At 46.5% G+C, this 19,421-nt stretch overlaps 1 protein-coding gene across 1 annotated transcript in view; it reads left to right on the top strand.

Moving 5' to 3' along the window:
- The window catches only part of LOC119439977 (membrane metallo-endopeptidase-like 1), a 668,359-nt gene that overhangs the window by 565,278 nt on the left and 83,660 nt on the right, over nucleotides 1-19,421 (top strand). The window contains exon 10 of the mRNA XM_049662695.1: nucleotides 8,592-8,808. Coding sequence (XP_049518652.1) covers nucleotides 8,592-8,808 — 217 coding nt within the window. The remainder of the gene's footprint in view (nucleotides 1-8,591; nucleotides 8,809-19,421) is intronic.

The raw sequence follows: 19,421 nt of genomic DNA, 5'->3' as shown, positions 1-19,421 counted from the left end.
CTATCGCATTCATTGCTTCGCCCTTAGGGCGAAACTGTGACATTTTTTTTATCAACCGGAATAGGATATTATCATTTTCTAAATACGTGCTCAACTTCGACTACCTCATCCATATTTATTTAGTACGGCACAGCAGGAAGCAAGGAACTGCACAGAGTACCCTTGAACGCAACTTCTTTAGAATGGGCTTACAGGTTGGACTTGTGGTTTACTAGAGGTATTTTATATTGGACGAAGTCGTGCGCACTGTACTGTAAATGCTACATTCGGTAAATCCATCAGAACAGTGATTTCATTACCACTAAACCTGTTGTCGTTTTTCCATTGGTCTGATTTTTCAGCTTAGTTTTTTGCTTCGTAGGAATTGCAAAGCCATGATTAAAAAATTTAATTTGCATGGAAAACAGAATAACCCGATCTCTTTCTCGTAGTTCGTTTTAAGGCGGGAAATTACCAAGCCGACCTTATTTGTAGGAAGAGCAGGTTTAGTCTACCATCTAACTTCCGGACGAGATTTCAGACATATTGACTTCCGGACGAGATTTCAGACATATTGACACATGTACTTGCTTATCTTTCACCGGTGAGCGCTTTTCACCGGCTAACAATTATTACACGTTAGCGCTCGGCGCAGGACGCGCCTGCATCTATCGGAAGTTTCTCGTACGTTATCGATGCGTCTATCCGTCGTCTGTGGTCACCGACGCTTATGTAATCTGATGGTTTGTGCGACTCGAATTGTGTAGTACTTTCTGGAAGGCACGCCATAGGGTAACATATATATACAAGGATTAGAGAGGACACTTCCATAGGCCCCAGCGGCTGATTCTAAAGTCCCTATATAAGAAAAGTACCGCCATCCTTTGATCAACGCCGCTTCGCTCTCTCATGTATCTCCGATTGGACGATGATAGCGCGCGCTTTGACTTCTTTATATTTTGTTTTTTTCCGCCTCAGAGCCATGTTGAATGTACCTCTGCGCAGCCGCAGTCACCGGCGGCGGCGGTGGCGCGCGCCCGGCCTGAAAGTTTCAACGTGGACTTTCGAGGGTCCCCACCGTCGACTTTCGTTCGCAAGTATAAAATAAAGAAAGCAAGCGCTTTAGGAGAGGAGACGGCGGAGGAAAGAGTAGATGACGGTACTTTTCTTATATATGGACTTTAGCTGATTCGGGCTCGCAGCGCGCCTAGCGGGTGTGTTGAATCTACACAGACTCAGAGATTGTGACCGCAGAAAAACTAATCTCGAAGGCTATTTTCTGGGGATAAGGTAAGCTCTACCGCCAGAGCAGCAAACACACGATGCCGCTGTGTGTTTATGTAGACATTTTAAATAAACATGCCAAGTGTTGGAAGAGACGAAATTTATTTTCAAGTGATATTCTCAGTAAGCACATGCACACTTTTTTTTCCGCAACGTTCGATGAACGTAAGCACAAAAGCATGGGTGCACTGCACAACGCAAGACACGGCAATACAGGTGCCATATGTTGAGAATAAATTTCACAAAAGGAATAAACAGGCGATATTATGAAAAACCCCACAGAACAGTAAAACAGCATTAGCATTAAAGAGAAAAACAACGCTCGTACTTAGAAGCCTAACCTTTCTTAATAAGTGGTAGTTTCGGGCTGCATAGCAAACAAGGAATGAAGGTTGCTCACTGCAGTTGTCAGCCATCCACGCTCTCTCCCTGTCTCACCGTTGTTACTGCACCACGCAAGACAGCCGTAATTCCCGTAGTACTTGACTATAGTCGGCATGACCTGAAAAAAAAAAAACGTATTGGTTATGTCTTCTCTCCCGCCTTCGCACACATTTTCACCTACGCACTTCAGATCGCCCTTTCGCGAACGCGTCACGTGCAATTGTCGCAGCTAAAAAAAAAAAAGCAACCATCGGTGCCATGCATACGCTACTGCGGCAGGAGTGTTTACTCAGAATACACCGTAGCAACAGCTTACAAACATTCTTCTCAATTCGCAAGTTCTCTCTAATCCACCTTTTGCATGTCCCGAGTGCGCATGCGTTGTACCCTATATCGGCGAGCGCCGAAAACGTTTTGTACGGCGTCAGTGGTTCGTGCAGCTGACGACGCACGCGTAGGCAGCGTAGCCGTCGAGCACGCGAACTCTTTACTGTCGGCGCTGTGGCGGTCGACGACGCGGTATTTGCGCTGTGTTTCGGTAGAAACTTCAGCTGTTCACAGCGATATTCGGTTAACGTCGGGTACGTCACAATATATGCCGACACGACACCGATGTCTGTCAGAAGTCGACCTCACGCCGGCGCCAACGCTCGGCCGGCTGTAGTTGCAATATTGTGCCAGTGGGAGACCCATAGACCGTTTTTTCATGGGCGCCGCCATTGCGTAGGCAGTAGCGCCATCTATGGGCAGTTGGCATGCTGGCTTGGGCGAACGCCCGTGTTGTATGCTATGGTATGCGCTCGGCGGCAGTTTGTGGTGGATTTTTTCGCACTCGTGCGGTCTATTTAGCATGAAATGGCGTCTTCTACGTAGGGAATGGTCCTGTGAGGCGTAGTGAAGGAATTTAAGTGTGAAGTAATTAAGCGGTTGGAGTTTCTGCTGGCGTTAGGGCGGACGGAGCACCCAGTGCGAGGTGTGCGCGTATGTTTGAGCTTACAATCAGCCTCAGATATCGCTTAGGTGTTTCTGCAAATTCGTTTCACGAATGTTACCTTACTGCAGCATTCTCAGCACTGTAATTCTAAGCTCTGGTCTAGCTGCAATGAGTATTTACGAAACATTTGACGATCCTAACAGCGTGAGTGCCGTTCTGCTTGAGAATAAGTTGTGCTGTTTACTTTGACAAGCGTTCAACTTCTTATCTGTAGATACATTGGACAACTGCCTTGTTTGCTGGGCAAGTTTTCACCCATAAATAAAATAGTTTGATTAATAATAACCGCATACCGTAAGTGTTAATCACATTTTTCGAGTTGTCTAACGACCAGCTGCAGACTGCGCGATCGTCCGAGGCAGTACTAAATGCTGTGTTATAGATCTGTTCGTTTAATATAGCGTATGGTCCAAGCATGCGGCACGACTATGGGAAGTCTTTTAGCGTCGTTATCCCGTGCTTTGTTTTATTTTGCCGCAAAAGGAGGACATACTTGTCATCTACGACGCGTTCACCCATATTACGGAAATTGTGTCCTTGCAAATAGCTGTTGGATTCTCTTTATGCGATCCCCTTTGTATATTGTGCCTTACAGGGGAAAAACGCAACTGCCGATCTAGCACGAAGCAATTGAGTGTTTCATATTGGTTTGCCAACCGCAGTGCCCCTTGGGTTGAGCAAAGCCTTCGGCCTCTTGCAGGAGGCTAACGTAGACATAGTGATTTGAAGTCTACTAGACTTAAAATGCGCGAGAACGATGCCGGTGGCTGATGCAAATGTTTTACAACAACTCTTCGTCGAGTGAAAACCGATACATCATACATCCAACATAGTTCACAACACATACACACACCACGGCTGATGATGCGCGTGGCAGTTTTGCACATCCAAGAGAAATTTCCAGATACTGCAGCGACTGCTGCACCTAAAGGCTATACAGTGGTTATTCGACGACCTCGTAAGAACTGACATCCCGTAAATTGCACTAAGAACTAGCTAAAACACCTCCAAATCGTTCCGCAGCGCGCGACCGGCAACAAGTTCAAGGCGTGCCGCGCCGGCTCGCTCAAGCTAGAGGAGGGAAGACTCGTCGCGTGCCCTTTCCTCCTCGCCCGATGAAAAGCTCTATATTGTCATACAAGTATATGACGAAGAAGCGACAGACGACGCGACCGATGGCATCGAGTGATCGTAGTGTGATAAGCTTTAGTGCCGACGACGCCGACAAAACCAGTGTGCTGATCGCCGTGCGAGCGGCCGCCGAGTGAGAACATCGCACCGACAACGTGAATATCGCCGCAAATGCGCTCGTGTATGTATTTATTGACGCCCAAATCGAGTCGAAACGTGCTTCCGACTCTGATATACTTGATTTCCAGCCCTTTACAGCCCTCCACATCAAGTTTGAGGCGGTGTCGATCTCGTTCAGGCAGCTTCATTAGGCCTAACACAGCCTACGAGTTCGTCCGCTACCAGCGGACCTGAAATATAGGATAAGGAAGTGCGACGAAGGAAACTGCTTATATAGTTCGGTACTGACCTTACCGACTTGAAGTGAACCACTCTTAGCATAGTACGATGCACACACATAGTGGGAAGCGGCGACACGGCGCAGTGCTAATACGGCGGTACAGGCACCGTTCTTGAACGAAGGCTGTCGGTCGCAGTCGCCGGCGCTTCCATGAACGAAGTGCAACTACGGAGAGTGTATTTTGATGCTGCCAGATTTAGTAGTTACTAAAAACACAGTTTGCCTCTTATGCTAAACAGGCAACAAGTGAGCAACAACACCGCTCGTTGCCGCGCGAGTACGGCGGGCATCGGCATTTCCGCGTGCCAGTGGGCCTAGGTGGTCGCTGTCGCCGTTTTCGATGTGCCCGGGACGTTCATGCCTTCTCGTCTCAGTTTGATCGCTTCTGATATGTGCATGAGAAGTGTTCATATATGCTTTGAACATTTCCTCATTATTTCGTGTGAGCGGCGCATGGTTTTTACTGTACTTGAAACGAACAGCGAGCGGGTGCCGTACGCGTGCCGATGTAGACAAATGCGCCGTTCTTGCGTTGCATAAATACTCTGGGCGCAGTGTGGACCCTTCAAAGAGCTATGGCCACTGTCGTCAAGACTCAGCTACAAAAGCAGTTTTTATCATCCTATTAGCGTACGTTCAAGGCAGGTCTAACTGTGGCAAACGCATGAACTTGCTGCTATATACGATACGACAAACCTCCGCTGAGCGGAATCGACCCCAGCTTAAACTTGATGTGGGCGGCTGGCAAGTGCTCACGTTCGTTCATTTCAACTTCCGAAGCATGTTTGAACGAATAAATATGAATAACAGGAATACAAGCGTAGGCGGTGTGTCAATGGCGTTAAGGTGCGATGTATTCGTTCAGAGGCACATCACACGGTGACTGGTTTTGTCGGCGTAGCTGCACGAAATCCCGTCATCATATTTCGACGACTTGCGGTTGTAAGTCGCACCAGAGTCATTGCCGGCCTAGGCATCCTGTCCAACATGCTGCCACTCACACAATACGAAAATGACAACGACTGACAAATGCACAAACACATTTCAGCTCGCTTCTGCAGCAGCGTGCCTCTGCGTCCCGCGGGGCACCCATAGAGTAACACACAAGGATAAGAGAGGACACTTCCATAGGCCCTTGCGGCCGATTTTGCTTCGCAGCGCACCTAGCGGGTGTGTGGAATCTACGCAGACTCAGAGATTAGGAGCGCAGAAAAACTAATCTCGAAGGCTATTTTCTGGCGATTGGAAAATGTACACGGCCTCCAAGATTGCTTCCGTCCGAGTGCTCGTCCCGGAGGCTATATTATGGCTATATTTTGATTTTTTTTAACGCGTTGCTTGCATGCATCGAGTAGCTTCGTGTAAGCTGTACCTCCAGAGCAGCAAGCTCACGATGCCACTGTGTGTTTACGTAGGCACTTTAAATAAACATGACAAGTGTTGATAGAGACGGAACTTTATTTTCAGTCATTCTCAGTAAGCACATGTACACTTTTTTTTTCGCAACGTTCGACGAACGCAAGCACAAAAAGATGGGTGCACTGCACAATGAGAGACCTGCCAATACAGCTGCCACATGTTGAGAATAAATTTCACAAAAGGAATAAACAGGCGATATTATGAAAAAGCCACAGAACAGCAAAACTGCAGAAGACGGCATTAGCATTAAAGAGGAAAACAACGCTCGTCCTTTGAAGTCTAACCTTTCTTATTAAGTGGTAGTTTCGGGCTGCATAGCAAACAAGGAATGAAGGCTGCTCACTGCAGTTGTCAGCCAACCACGCTCTCTCCCTGTCCTGCCGTTGTTACTGTACCTCGCAACACACCAGTAATTCCCGTAGTACTTGACTATGGTCGGCATGACCTGAAAAAAAAGTATTGCTTGTGTCTTCTCTCCCGCCTTCGCACAAATTTTCACCTACGCACTTCAGATCGCTCTTTCGCGAAAACCGTCACGTGCAATTGTCGCAGCTAAAAAAAGCAACCTTCGGTGTCATGCATGCGCCATTGAGGCAGGAGTGTTTATTCAGAATACGTCGTAGACACAGCTTAACATTCTTCTCAATTCGCAAGTTCTCTCTAATTGCGCTCGTAACAAAGGCTTCAAGCAATCTGCGCACGCCACGAATAACGATCCTAAGCATAACTGCATTCTTTCACTCAATTGCAACACACGTGCATTAAATTCAGACTACGTATACCGGCGTGTGCCGACTCACTTTCTCGCGCCAAGAAACGATTTTCTCGCAAACGTGCTGCGCAGCATTCCAAATTGCTGTTTTTTACTTAATGTGAAGCAATCCACGAACATCATGCGCGAAGTGAAGAACACAAAAAAAGCTCTCTGTGCCGAACAGCACAATGCGACAAATGTCAACTTACGGCTGAAGTGACAGATACATAAGCAATTTGCAAAGTAATGAAGGGAAAAAAGAACCTAATGAAGGCCTTCTTACCAAGCAGCAGCCAAGCAGACAGACACGTTCTGGCAGGCGAACCCAGCAAAGACCACGCAGATGTTATCGCACATCTTTTGTAGCGTCGCCTTGCCTGATTACACGATGACCGATATTTTGTAGCGATGCGTTATTCTTTATACTAGTCTTATCATCCACCGCTCACGGCCGGCTGATCCCGTTGATAACTTCTACATCTGCAGCCACATAGACAAGTAGACGTATAGTGCACTAGAAAAGTTACTACAGTAGATAACTAGTACGCGCGTTAACTTGGAGACAGGGAGTGTTGCATTGCCCTCTAGCGGCCGGCATGAAGCTGCGTAGCTCCACCGCTTTTAGGCTCGAGTGGCCACTCTTGTAATCCGTAGGTTACTCTATGGACCCGCGGGCACCATGGGGATTACTCTGGAACATTCGATCACTCAGGTATAAAGGTAGAGGCGTTTCGCCACTGATCAGTTTACCGACGACCGACGATTGTGCTCGCCTCTCTTGTTGTAAAGTGAGTTAGTTTCTTTGCTGGGCACAGGATCGCCCAATAAAGAATCAGCTTTGTCATTCACAGTATTAGCACTGTTTTCTTCAAGAATATGTTGCTCAGAACTTACGTTGAATCAGGGGCGCTATAACGTAAAGCTATTCCAAACGTTTATATTCCAATTCTGCAATCAGCCCACCACGATTGGTCAAAACATTTTCGGGCCACTCCCAACTTTGCCTGTCTGTCACGCGACGTGATGAAAACCGCGATAGCTCCCCATCTGATATAACGGGTACACACTGATTATGCATGATTAAACCACAAAAAATAAAAATAATTATTCCTGAATCTACGCCTTTTCGCAATTAGCCCTCTGCTTTTGCCCCAATGTTTTCGGGCTACGCCCACTTCGCCTGTCTGTCACGCGACCTCACAAAACCGTGAAAATTCACCGCGTCAAAGTGACGTGTACGCGAAAGACATGCATTATTATGCCGAACAAAACTGAAAAATTTTCCGAACAGCCAAAGACGGCCCCGTTCCGACAGGAATAGGAGATGACTGCCCGCCGATCGCTCAGACCTTCGCTACTCGCACCTGCCAGTGAGCATGTATGTATTTGCGTACGAGAAACCTGTTTGCGTAGCAGTAAAACATTATCGAGCCCTTTCAGCACGTATACTCTCGAGATCACTCTGCCAACTCTTCCTTGCTGAGGGTCAGTTTTAGCGGCATTCTTATCCTTCCTTTGCATGCCGCCGCCATTTTTGACCAGCCACCGCAATCTAATTATGGCAAAGCGGACCAATCGCAGAAGTCGGCACCGCCCTCTTCATGCGGTTATCTATTTTCACTGTGCTGGCTCAGCCCCATCGAAACCCTCTCCACTAGAGCGTGCTCCTCGCCTCTTGTCAGCCAATTAGATAAGAAAAACTGCTCAGTGTAGGCAACGTTATTGGTTTTGAAAGCGAACAAAGGTTACCTCCTATAAACGGGGAGAGTGTTTGATTGGGTTGTTCAGACAACGCTGCGGGTCACCGCCCGATGCTTGCGTCGGTGGTTACGTAAATTTGACGTCTGGAGATGGGAATAAAAACAGTATGGGAATATCTTTACGTTATAGCGCCCAGTAACACTTTTTGAAGACAATACCCAAGCGATCAATCATTGGAATGTGCTTGAAACTTTAGTAAAGAAACTCTATGAAGTTCACGTATCCTAAGTGATTCAATCAAGTAGACGAACTACCCTATTTATTAGTATACTATAAGGCAACGTATGGGCTAAACATTCGGCTAAAATTTGCGAATTGTCCACAACAACACACGTAACCTAGCTACCTTAGTAGCAGCATACCTGATTGGTTTTGTCGATTTTAGCACTGCTGGTTAATAATCGTCCATAGACAGATTTGCGTTGGCGCCTCAAATATTGCTGAGAAAGTCGTGATTTACTTATATTATTAAATTCCATTTTCAGGGAAATGTTGTACAATTACGCACCCATCATTAACCTATATTTCCTTCTCGAGCACGCTTCGAGAAAAATTCGAAAGAGCTTTGCAGCAGCAGAGCGAACCCCATTCAAACATGAAAGAAACTGGGACGATTGTTACACGTTGCTAAGAAAAAGTATGCCTGAGGTCATTGAGTACGTCTACATAAACTCCACATCCAGTCTCGACGTCCGAAATGAGGTAAGAGCCATGAATTCATCAATATCTGTTGTGCGTACAAGAGAGCAATGATGGCACTGCGCTACCGTGTACATTTCTCACCCAACATATTTCACAGGTTAAGTTGCTCAGGTGAAGTCATTCTTGCCAGCAGCGCAAGTAAATGTGATGACATCGAGATCTGAGAGTTACTAATCACTAAAAATGATCTCTATAATTAGGCACTGTAAAAGGCGGAAGAAGAATTTCATTTTTTTATTATATCGCCATGGCTAAAACGAAAGTATTCACGGCAGGTCTAGTTCAATAGGAGTGAACTGACAATAATTGGTGAGGGTATAAATTTTACAGCGTCTTTCAGCGACCACAGCTTCATATCAATACAGGCAATTCGAAAGTAAATTGTAGTTTGAGGGGGCTACACTTAATAGAAGGGAGGAAATATCGAGCAACGTGATATTCGGGTGCACTGTTATGGAACACCAAACTGCAATAATTTCATACTATTTCAATCGAGAGTAGAGGAATAACTACGCAGCCCATTATGCAATGCTAGATTTGCAGTGAGCAAGTACATAACTTGCTTGTACAGAGCGTCCGGGGATTTGTTGAGGACCCCATAACATTTTGCTGTAAATTTTATTTGCCTGGCACACAGTATGCAAAGTATAATGGGCATATAGGTTAGCGATCAAATACATCACGGTTCCATTTATTACCGTGTTTCGAAGAAGAGTCATTAAGAGTCATTGTATGCGACTTCCACTTTCAGCAAGAGTTCACGTGGTTGCCAACCTTGCTGCTACGTCGCGCTGTGAGTTTTACTCATCCAGTCATCTATCAACCACCGACAACTTGGCCCGTGGATCATGTGTCGCGTAATTGAGGTGGCGTCTCTAGTTTTAGTTTTCGCGACTTCCTGCGATGACTTCCGATATATTTATTTATTTACTTACAATAGCGCCAGTCTCTTCTGAGACCAATAGCAGGTGGGCAGTATATATATGTTCAGATACAAAAAAAAGCCGACAGATCGCGCGCCATGTGGGAATCAATGTTATGCGAAGCAGTGGGCGGGGAGCCTACCAAGTTAACAAAACAACCATGAGAGCACCAAAACATATGCTGCTGTTTCATGACATGGCATGCATGTCATGAGAATTATGTCATGAGTCCTCACGAGTCCCTCTAGCTACGCCTAAGAGACCTTAAGGCGCAAGCCTTACCCCCGTATTCAGAAACGCACCTCGACTCGACCCTCCACTCGAAATGCTCCTTGAGGGCGGCTTTTCATTTCACAAATCGCCCTCCACTCGAAACGCGCCTTGAGTGAAGGAAAGCTCGAGCGTTTTACTCGAGAATCTCAAGGTAGCCCCGCAGCTACCTTGAATCGCTCCTTGAGTGAAGTTAGTGCGCAAACATGACTGCGTTGTGCTCTGTCACTCGCCTCGTCGGCTTTTTCAGATGGACGCCAGTTGCCTCCGCAGCTTCTCTATCGTTAACGATGCTGCGCATCTTCAAGGGCATCGTTTTACGGACCGGTGCAATACTCTGGAGCGCTTCAGCAACGGAGTAATTCTACTATGGCACCGATACAGATCGGCCGTCCTGTCAAGAAGACTGCCAGCTAGTGCAGTGACCTGTCGTTTTATTCCGTGCATGAGCCAGTTGATGACCTGAATACGTGTATTCTACGTGCGAGTGCTCCTAAACTACTATCAGCGCTAGTGCCTTGTTTATCGCGGGTGATCATACAAAGCGGCATCACTTGAAATGCCGCACGATACATAACTGCGGCGGACTTCGAACCTATGAAAAGAAAACAACTGCGAAGATTCCTGCCATTAGTGGGTGTATTGCCTGTGTGTTCGATTGCTGGATGCGGGTCTGGCTGCGCGAGCGCCGGAATTCGCTCCGCCTGAGCGGTTTGTACTCGGGTGCATCACTTACTACGCTATTCCAAGGACGGCGAAGCGCACCACAGCAAGGCGAGCTCCTCTAAAAACGACCAGGTGCGTTCACTTTTCTGTTTCTCTATAATTTCATGCAGTTAGTTGCTCTAGGGAAAACAAAAAGTATACTGTAATTTTGCGTGGCACGTGTGGCAGTAGCTGCTATTTACAGTCGTTAGCAATAATTACGTGAGCCTTGTTTCAAAATATTCAGTTTAATTCGCTTATACTTATGAACATCCAAGCCCAACGAGGAAGTGAGCAACCATGAAATGGTTTTCATAATTATACCTGCAGGTATACAGAGGGAATGTAATGTTTTTTTCCAATACAAAACATTGAATAACAATACAAGAGAGGATAGTTTTTGTACATCACATTATCTTTATTGTGATAAAAAAAAGCTTTAGCAGTTGACCCAGCTCCTAATACAGAAAACGCTAGCAAGTGGTAGCAGATATATGTCACATATATTTGTTGCGCACATTCCATGCGCACATTCCAGATATTAGTGAGTGCATTATGTAAGTATTAGATTGCTGCATGTCGGTCGGGTTGTGCAAACGCCAGACCAGCTTAAAACTGTATCTTTGCAAATATGAATGAGAACAGTCCGAGCTTATCAATGTAAAAAAAAATTGGCTTCCTGAACACAATGAAAATTTTTAACGAATGTATTTACTTCGAAAACTAAACTGATGAAAACGAATACTGTACCTAAGCTAGTTTTTATGTGCGTTAACATCATTGTATGGCTATAACCAACCCCTTCTCTTATGCAGGAACCAGGCTGCCAACGCAACCACGCAGAGCATCTGCCTTTTCAAGGGTGCTGCGCTTGCGTTGGTGTGCAAGCCGAGAAGAGTGGAGCTCCAGTTAATGTGTCCTGCTGCACTGTAGTCGTTGTCGCACTATTTTGGCTAAAACCTCTATCTTCTTTCTGACATCCGAACAGCTCAAACATCACCACGAAAGGCATTTTGCATACATCTGCCTTCATAGGCACCAAGCAACTTAAGTATGTATTTTTCATCCAGGTTTCTTTTCTTAAGCCATATTTCATAAAGCAGTCTGTATCACTGAATTATTTCTTGTCAGTCCAAGTGTCAATTTCTGAAACAATAAATTACAATTATCCTCGTCTTTTTGTGTTCTGATAGGATTGCAAAAAGAGCGTGGACTCTGATCCTAAAAACACAAGCAGTAGTACTACTGACAAAGCTATTCTATAATAAAACACCATCCGTGTTCTAGACAGTAGACTAGCAGTGTTCTAGACCATAGCATACCGTCGGGTGTGGCCACCCAACGGTATGCAGTGGTAAATCCTTACAGAATATACGAGTGTTTCAGCCCCGTTTCTAACTTCAGCTTAAGATTAATTATGAAGGCCGGAACAATGAATTTGTTCCATTCGATGCGGATCCCAGTTGGCTTCCATGGGGCTTGCAGAAGTTCAGTCATTGACCGAGGAACAGAGCGTGTCTTGTGGGATCCCACAACAGGCTGCTGAAAAATACAGTATAGAGCGCATTACTACCATGAGTTCACCAAAGCTGAGATCAACCATTAAAATTATGGTATGTTTCTTGATGTACACTTGCTCATGCAAAAGTAGCTTCAACATCCCACTAAATACTTAAGTGCTGCATTACAAATCGTGGGCAGTAAAAAGCTCACGTCTCAACCGTAACACATTATGGGCCACTCATGACTTCGCAGATCATAATCATGACTATGCTCTTCAAAGCAATAATATATGACTGTTGAAGAGGAATGAAATATGAGTTTCATTTCATTACGGCATAGCTGTTTCATGTTTGCGGTTTTAAATAACACGGCGTGCCTTTCACCATTTTGTCAATGTGACCAGATATAACATCAATATTATTAATGATAAGTATGAAAAATAAGCAAGACTACCTACCGGGCTGACCAGTCAAGTAATTCCGCAGCACCTAAGTTCTTTCAGGGAAGCGAAATGGTGCATTTCCAAGAGGCAGACACCGTATCTATCGATGCTTTCACGTCAGTCACATGTCCTTACCGTGCAACACAGACGTTGATTTTTTTCCATCAGCTGGTCTTTCCAAGGCCCACATCCTGCAGCAGAATGCCAAAAATGATATGTACATAGGGAATTCGCACGCTAAGTTCAGTGCAGCTAAGCAACTGAAATGAAAAGACATAGCACAACTAACAAAAATGTGGGCATTGCGTGAACTTGAAAGTACAGTTTATGGACCGTGCAAGAGATGCTACGACATAGCACATTGAAAAAGGTAAGAAGAAAAAAACACTAATGCTGGTAATGAACTACTGAGAAGTGAATTTTCGGAAGAATAAAAGATTGCGTAGCGTATATATGAAGTGAAGCAGCATTGGAAATGCAGGCACTAGTGCTCGTTCACTGACGATATGTGCTACAATTGGAACAAACCGACTAACCACCACGGCTTCTAAAATAAAGTACAGGACTGAAAAACGTTTGTTTCCTTAAACCTGCTGGAGCTACGCACTCAACCATATGCGTTCTGCCACATGTATACTACAACTGCTTCTTCTCTACTGAAAGATTTCCTACGCGATAGTGGAATGATCATCGGACACAGTCGCGAAGCGGTGCCTTGTGCATTTATGTTTAAGCAACTGAACCGATAACAGATTTTCGCGCCGAATCTCCCACAAGCTACAATGCAAAAAATTTTTTAAAAAGAACGTCTCGCGCAATCTTATGCTGCATCGAATAGTCTGCTTCGGGTGCTAATGTCCGCAGCATGAGCAACTGGAGCCAGTCATGCTTGGATACATCGGACACGTTTCATTGATAGCGCGACGGCATCTTCACAAGAACCGCAACAGCGTAATGTACTTCCATGCATAAACTGCTCACTCACCCTTATTTTTTGTCCTGTTGCTTTCAGAAAGCTTTCAGCAGCACATGGTCTTGAAGTTAACCAACGCTGCCCATCGGCCGTTCCATGCGTTGCCTCCTTCGAAGGCAATCCGGCTCGATCACAGTACACACACGGACAATATCATCCATAATAACCACGATTAACAACTGCAACGTGAACCGCAAATTAAGTACAAGGAAACAATGAGCGGCAGACAAATGCGGGCGCAAATTTTCTTATTTCTCAGCCATGCGCCATGCTCAGCTGCTGGGGTGCGATCGTTGCCAGACTTCAAACACAGCTCCCGCTTGATCTACCCATGGAACGCTAAAAGTGGCAACGCTGCCGAGCTAAATTTGTGCATTGCGCCGTGTCGTCATTTGATAACGAAGCCAAATAAACGGAAACACATATCTGTCTTAAATAATTGGCCTTTTGCTTAGCGCATTTAAGAATAGCCTCGATATCAGACGCTTTTCTCGGTCGGTGCACTTCACTCGAGTCAAGGGCGCATTTTCAAGGCGTTCCTTGGCGGAGGAAAAGTGAAGTAGTATTCATGAATCGCAACGGCGCCTTGAGGGAAGGAACGCTCGTCGCCTCGACTTGGCTGAGTCGAGGAGAAGCGTTGAGTGAAGGCGTGTTTAAGAATACGGGGGTCAGTCATGCTCATGACTTTGACTTCGACCATCAACATTTAGCCCTTTCCTTGACTTAGTACCACATCCGAACCCATTCCGTTGCTTCTTTAGTGTTAATCTTTTTTCGATAAGTCACTGTCATTTTTGCTGAGTCACGCTCATGACTATGACTTCTACCATAATTCTTTAGTGTTTCCCTCACTTAGTACCCACGTCCGAACCCATTTAAGGTGTTTCTGAGAGTTAAGCTTATTTCGCGGGGTCACTGTCTTGACCTACATGACATGCATGTCATCACATTTATGTAATGACCTATTATTTATGTTGGTCGTGCACTCTTGTCATACTATGCCAATTTTGGCACATACCAAGTTAACGAAACGACCCTGAGAGCACAAAGACATAGGCGTCTAGATAGATATATAGATAGATAGATAGATGGATAGATAGGTAGATAGGTGAATAGATTTATAGATAGATAGATAGATAGATAGATACTGTCAAAGCGATAAATGTTCGCCAAGAAATGCTTTGCATTTGAAATCCACGAAGAGGTCACTAGCACAGTACTTAAGATACGTTGACTACTTAGTCGCACTTGCATTACTACTATTGCTCCGCCTTCTCAAAATATAAATCACATCAAATCAAATCAAAGGGACTTTTATTGCAAAATAATATGAAAAATGCCTACAAAGATATAGTCGGCTGAGAGCGCCGACTAGAGCGCTTCGCACTGCGGCGTCGGTGGGCGCTACAGGGCCCAACACCCTGTGCAAGTAGTCAGCGTGAAGGACACCGAGTCACTGTTGCAGAGCTCAGGTGGGCGGCACTGGGTGTTACGTACCGGACGTGGGGCCCGATGAATGGACGCGGTTGAGAGGAACGCGTTAACTTGAGGTGATGGTCGGCACGTGCGTCCCGAGGCTGTAGGAAGGGCGAAGTCCGCGAGACGAAGGGTGTGCCGACGGAGTCTCCGCGTGCGTTGCCGGTGGCGTATCGTTGCATGGCGTGTAGGGTGCGAGCACGAGCTATGGAGTCGAAGCCCTGGACAGGCCACGATGCGTGCCTTGCAGGCGACTGCGGCGCACCCTGTCGGGAGGCGAACACGATCCGGCGCAGCTAACGACGGGGTGCTTCGCGAGTAAGCCACGGCTTGGCCGGGCAAAGGGGGGTCAAGGAACGCAGGAGCGTCGGGGATTTGTTGAGGACCCCTGACGTGCGAACCAGCGGCGGTCGCAGAAAGTCGTGACCCGCGTCCACGGTGGCGATAGCAGGCAGGGTCGGAGGCATGGAGATCGCCACGGTGCCGAGCTCACGCGCCGGTTCGGAGCACGGCTCAGCGGACGGCGTGGACGGGTCGGGTGTCGTTGTCGGAGGAGCGATGCCGTTGGAGACAGAACCAATCGCGTGCGGCATGGTAGCCGGCGTTGGGTCGGTGATGTCTCCACTGTCGCCTGCCATAGTTGGGGGCGAGAAAGGCGATGACGTGGCCGGTGTCATGGTCGTGACGATACCTTCGGCGACAACATTGTGCGCGTGCTCGCACGAAAGAGACCCCTGGAGAGAGCCGGAGGCCAGGGTCTGTGCGGTAGCGCATCGGGTGGTCGCCGAGACGGTATCGGGGTAAGTCGAGGGAGGAAGGCTTGCCTGACGGTAGCTAACGGGCGTTGAAGGAGAGGCGTCTGGTGCTGGCCGGGAGTGGGTTGGTACAGAGTCGCGCACCATGCGTTCAACCTCTGGAAGAGGACGGTAGGCAGCGCCGTAGAAGTTGAGGACGGCCTGCCGCAGTTCGTAGTACGGACGTGGGCCAGGCGATGGAACGCCGAGGTGGAGCTGGAGAGCAAGCGGCAGGACGTCGAGGAGTACCGTATGCTTGAACTCCTGGATCCATATGTGGTTCAGCTCCAGAGCCGCCTCGAACTGAGCGAACCATGCGCTGACGTAGCTGGACGAGAACGGTGCAGATCTTCCGAAATGCGTGTGGTGATCGAACGCAAGCTATAGTGAGCGGGCAAGACGAAATGGCATATCTTTAGAAGATGCGCTCAACGGACTTCGCCGACGAACGCGCCCCGCAATAAACGGCCTAGGCGCTATAGAAACGCGACACAGTGACACCAACGACAAAATCAGACCCGCAAGACGTCACAAAGCTCTTGTGTGAGGACGTGTGCGTAAGGAAGAGCTAGTTGGCTTTCGACGACGAAATCGTCCTCATATGAGATAGGTCTCGCGCTCGAGTGCTTGCCCTTTGCCTTAAGCGAGATACTCGGCCGCACAGCCAGCAAAGTCTATTGACGGTAGCAAGTTGAAGCTATTCGCTCCAAAAGTCAAGCTACTGCCTTCTCACATCCCTTGTAACGCTCCTCCCTCCTCCGATTATCCCTCGCTTTGACGCATCCTACCCAGCAGAGGTCCCTACAGATGCTTGTTGGTACGAAATGTGAGCTATCTTGTAGCGCTATTTTGAAGCATTGTCAATGTAGCCAAGCTCGAGTTACATGATAGCACGCTGTTTTCTCCTGCAGAGCGCGAACATTCAACAACAGAGCGCGAATACCTCGCCATTGTTTCGGCAGTAAACAAATGCAGTCCCCAATAGATCGGTCGGCCATTTACTGTTACCAATGATCAGGCTCCATTCTGGCATTACGTGGTCCGACCTGGTGCCTAGGTTCAACACAATTCTATTATATTTATTCGAGATCATGCCACAAGGGGCCAGGGAGCACAGGCAAAAAAATAATGCCGCATACATTGCTGCTTGAGGGAGATCTGTAATCCTTAAATCATGCGGTATCAACAGTTCTTCTTTCTTATATACACGCATCGTAACAAAAAATAAACATGACAGCTCCTCTGCGTTAACAAGTAAGAGAATATAAAAAAAGGGAGCAGTTACAAATGACGAGTGGAAAAAATACTTCATATAGCTTATCAGCTGTCTTCTTAAGTTACCGATCATTATTATTGAGAGTGCTAATTTCTGACTAATGGTTAGTTGAATAAAAATCTCACAATAATACATCTTGCAGTTTTCTATTTGAATTTGCACGAAAAGTTTATTCAATAATGTAAGTAGCCAAAAACGGAGCATGTTGTTACCATATTTTGTCCTGCAGCGAACTACCTGTCAGTCATCGGGTTTGCTGATAGTATATTTGATGTAGTTGCTTTCTAGTGTAGCAGGATTTGTTAAGTACCCTTGTTGTTTAGGTTCATGAACACTGTATAATCTTCCTTTTCTCCGCATTCCAATGAAATATATGTGCAAAAACGCCCGTGCATTGTACATTGCGTGCCAGTTAAAGATACAGGGTGGTCAACATCAATCCGGAGTCTTCCACTACGGCTTGCATCATAATCAGAAAGCAGAATTTACTAGCTTCATTTTCTGAAGCACGCTAAAAAATATGGCATTATGGTTAGATTTATTATTGGATCTGGGCACATAATGGCATGACGAAGGGCCAACAGAAAGAAAGAAATCAATGAATTCATTTTCAAGCTCGGTTCCTGTTATTTCTCAGTCACCCTACTCGAGCGAAAGTGATTGGTTTTTTTGTATGTGTGCTGTGACTGTCCGTCCAGTGGGGTAAACAAATTAACGTAATACTGTGGTTTTACAAGGCGAAGCTCTGTCGCAACGTGATTCCTGTAAGCTTCATAGCTTTTAAGTATATCAAGGTCTGAAAGAATCTGAAAGAATTTCCAATACAGTTCGTCTCTGTTGCTTATGTGCCAGGGCAGTGTACGTGTTTTTCATGGTTCACGAGCTTTACGCTGTCGCAAAGACAATTTATTAGCAACACAATTGAAATAACTTACTACTTCCTAGTCGTAGGCACAGTACTTGTTTCAATTAAATTGGAGGTTTCACTCTAGACCAAATGAGCTAAGCTTTGTAACAAATGTAGCAAGTGATCGTGATTAGTATTCTGTAAAGTAAGGGATTGGTTTATATGCCTATCAATTCTGAGACTATGATTTACAGATAAGAAAGTCGGTGTGTGGTCACAAAGAGCGTGTATAATGTATCTATATTTTAATCTTCGCGCGTCAATATTTGCAATAAAAAATTCACCGTCTATTGTGACACTCCCTATGGAAAATTTGAGCGCAGCTGTATGTGCGTTTTCTTTTGGTGATACATTGTCTGACGCAGATATTATGTCTCTACGGCACGTTAAAACAAAGCGAAGTGTGGCGCGACAGCCATGCTAATCGCGATAGCACAAGAGGCGGGGTGTGGGTGACAGGTGGGCGCGATTCACAGCAGCCGCCACAGAAAGGCCTCTGCTTATGCAGCGCTTTGCTCATGCAACGCTTTTTTTTTCATACAGACCCGCCACGGTGGCTCAGTTAGCTAAGGCGTTGCGCTGCTAAGCACGAGGTTGCGAAATCGAATCAGCCCCAGGAATCCCCTTTAGTTCACAGCTTTTACACTACGTGGCGTACGGACCTTTAAGATTCGAAATTAGCGCGATGACGCACGAAGTGTACTGGACGAAAACAGAATGCCATGCCGAGAGCTTTCACCGTTGAGCATAGCCGAGCGCGAAACGGGAATTGGCGATCTGATAACCGTCGCGTTTGTAAGACGAGCGGCCAGCTAGTTGACTTGGAATCAGCAGTTTTGTTGTTATTGATAGGCGTTTAGAGGCTTCCTGCTTCGAGAAAGGCGGGTGCAGAATCTCGAAAGAGCGGCCTAAGCCCCCCCCCCCCCCCCCCCCTCCATGCCCCCAACTTCCGTCTATCTTATCCTCGTCGAAGTTTTGGTCCGATCGAATTGTCGGGCGGCTTCACTGGGCGTCTTATAAAAGCAAAAATGCCCTTTGTCGCTTCATTTCTCTAAAGGTAATTCTCACAGATTAATGTAAGCTTGCTAAATGGTGGTGGTAGGCGCATGTTTCAGGACATGCAGTCGCATGATTAACGTCCTTAATCTCGGTTGGCTTCAGTTACTATAGTCCATTTGCGCATATGCGTGCAGGTGCCTGGTCGCGTTATGTTTACTGCCACAGAAATTTCTGTTTTCCTAAGGCGAAAACCTTACGTGGCTATATTGGCGGTGCCCATGGCGGGGACCTTGTCGAAACCGCGCCGTGACGAAAATTGCCGACAGCGGACAGAGTAAAATCACA

The sequence above is a fragment of the Dermacentor silvarum genome, chromosome 2 (assembly GCF_013339745.2).
Source record: "Dermacentor silvarum isolate Dsil-2018 chromosome 2, BIME_Dsil_1.4, whole genome shotgun sequence".
Lineage (NCBI taxonomy): Eukaryota > Metazoa > Arthropoda > Arachnida > Ixodida > Ixodidae > Dermacentor > Dermacentor silvarum.
This window is presented reverse-complemented; position numbering and strand designations above follow the sequence as displayed.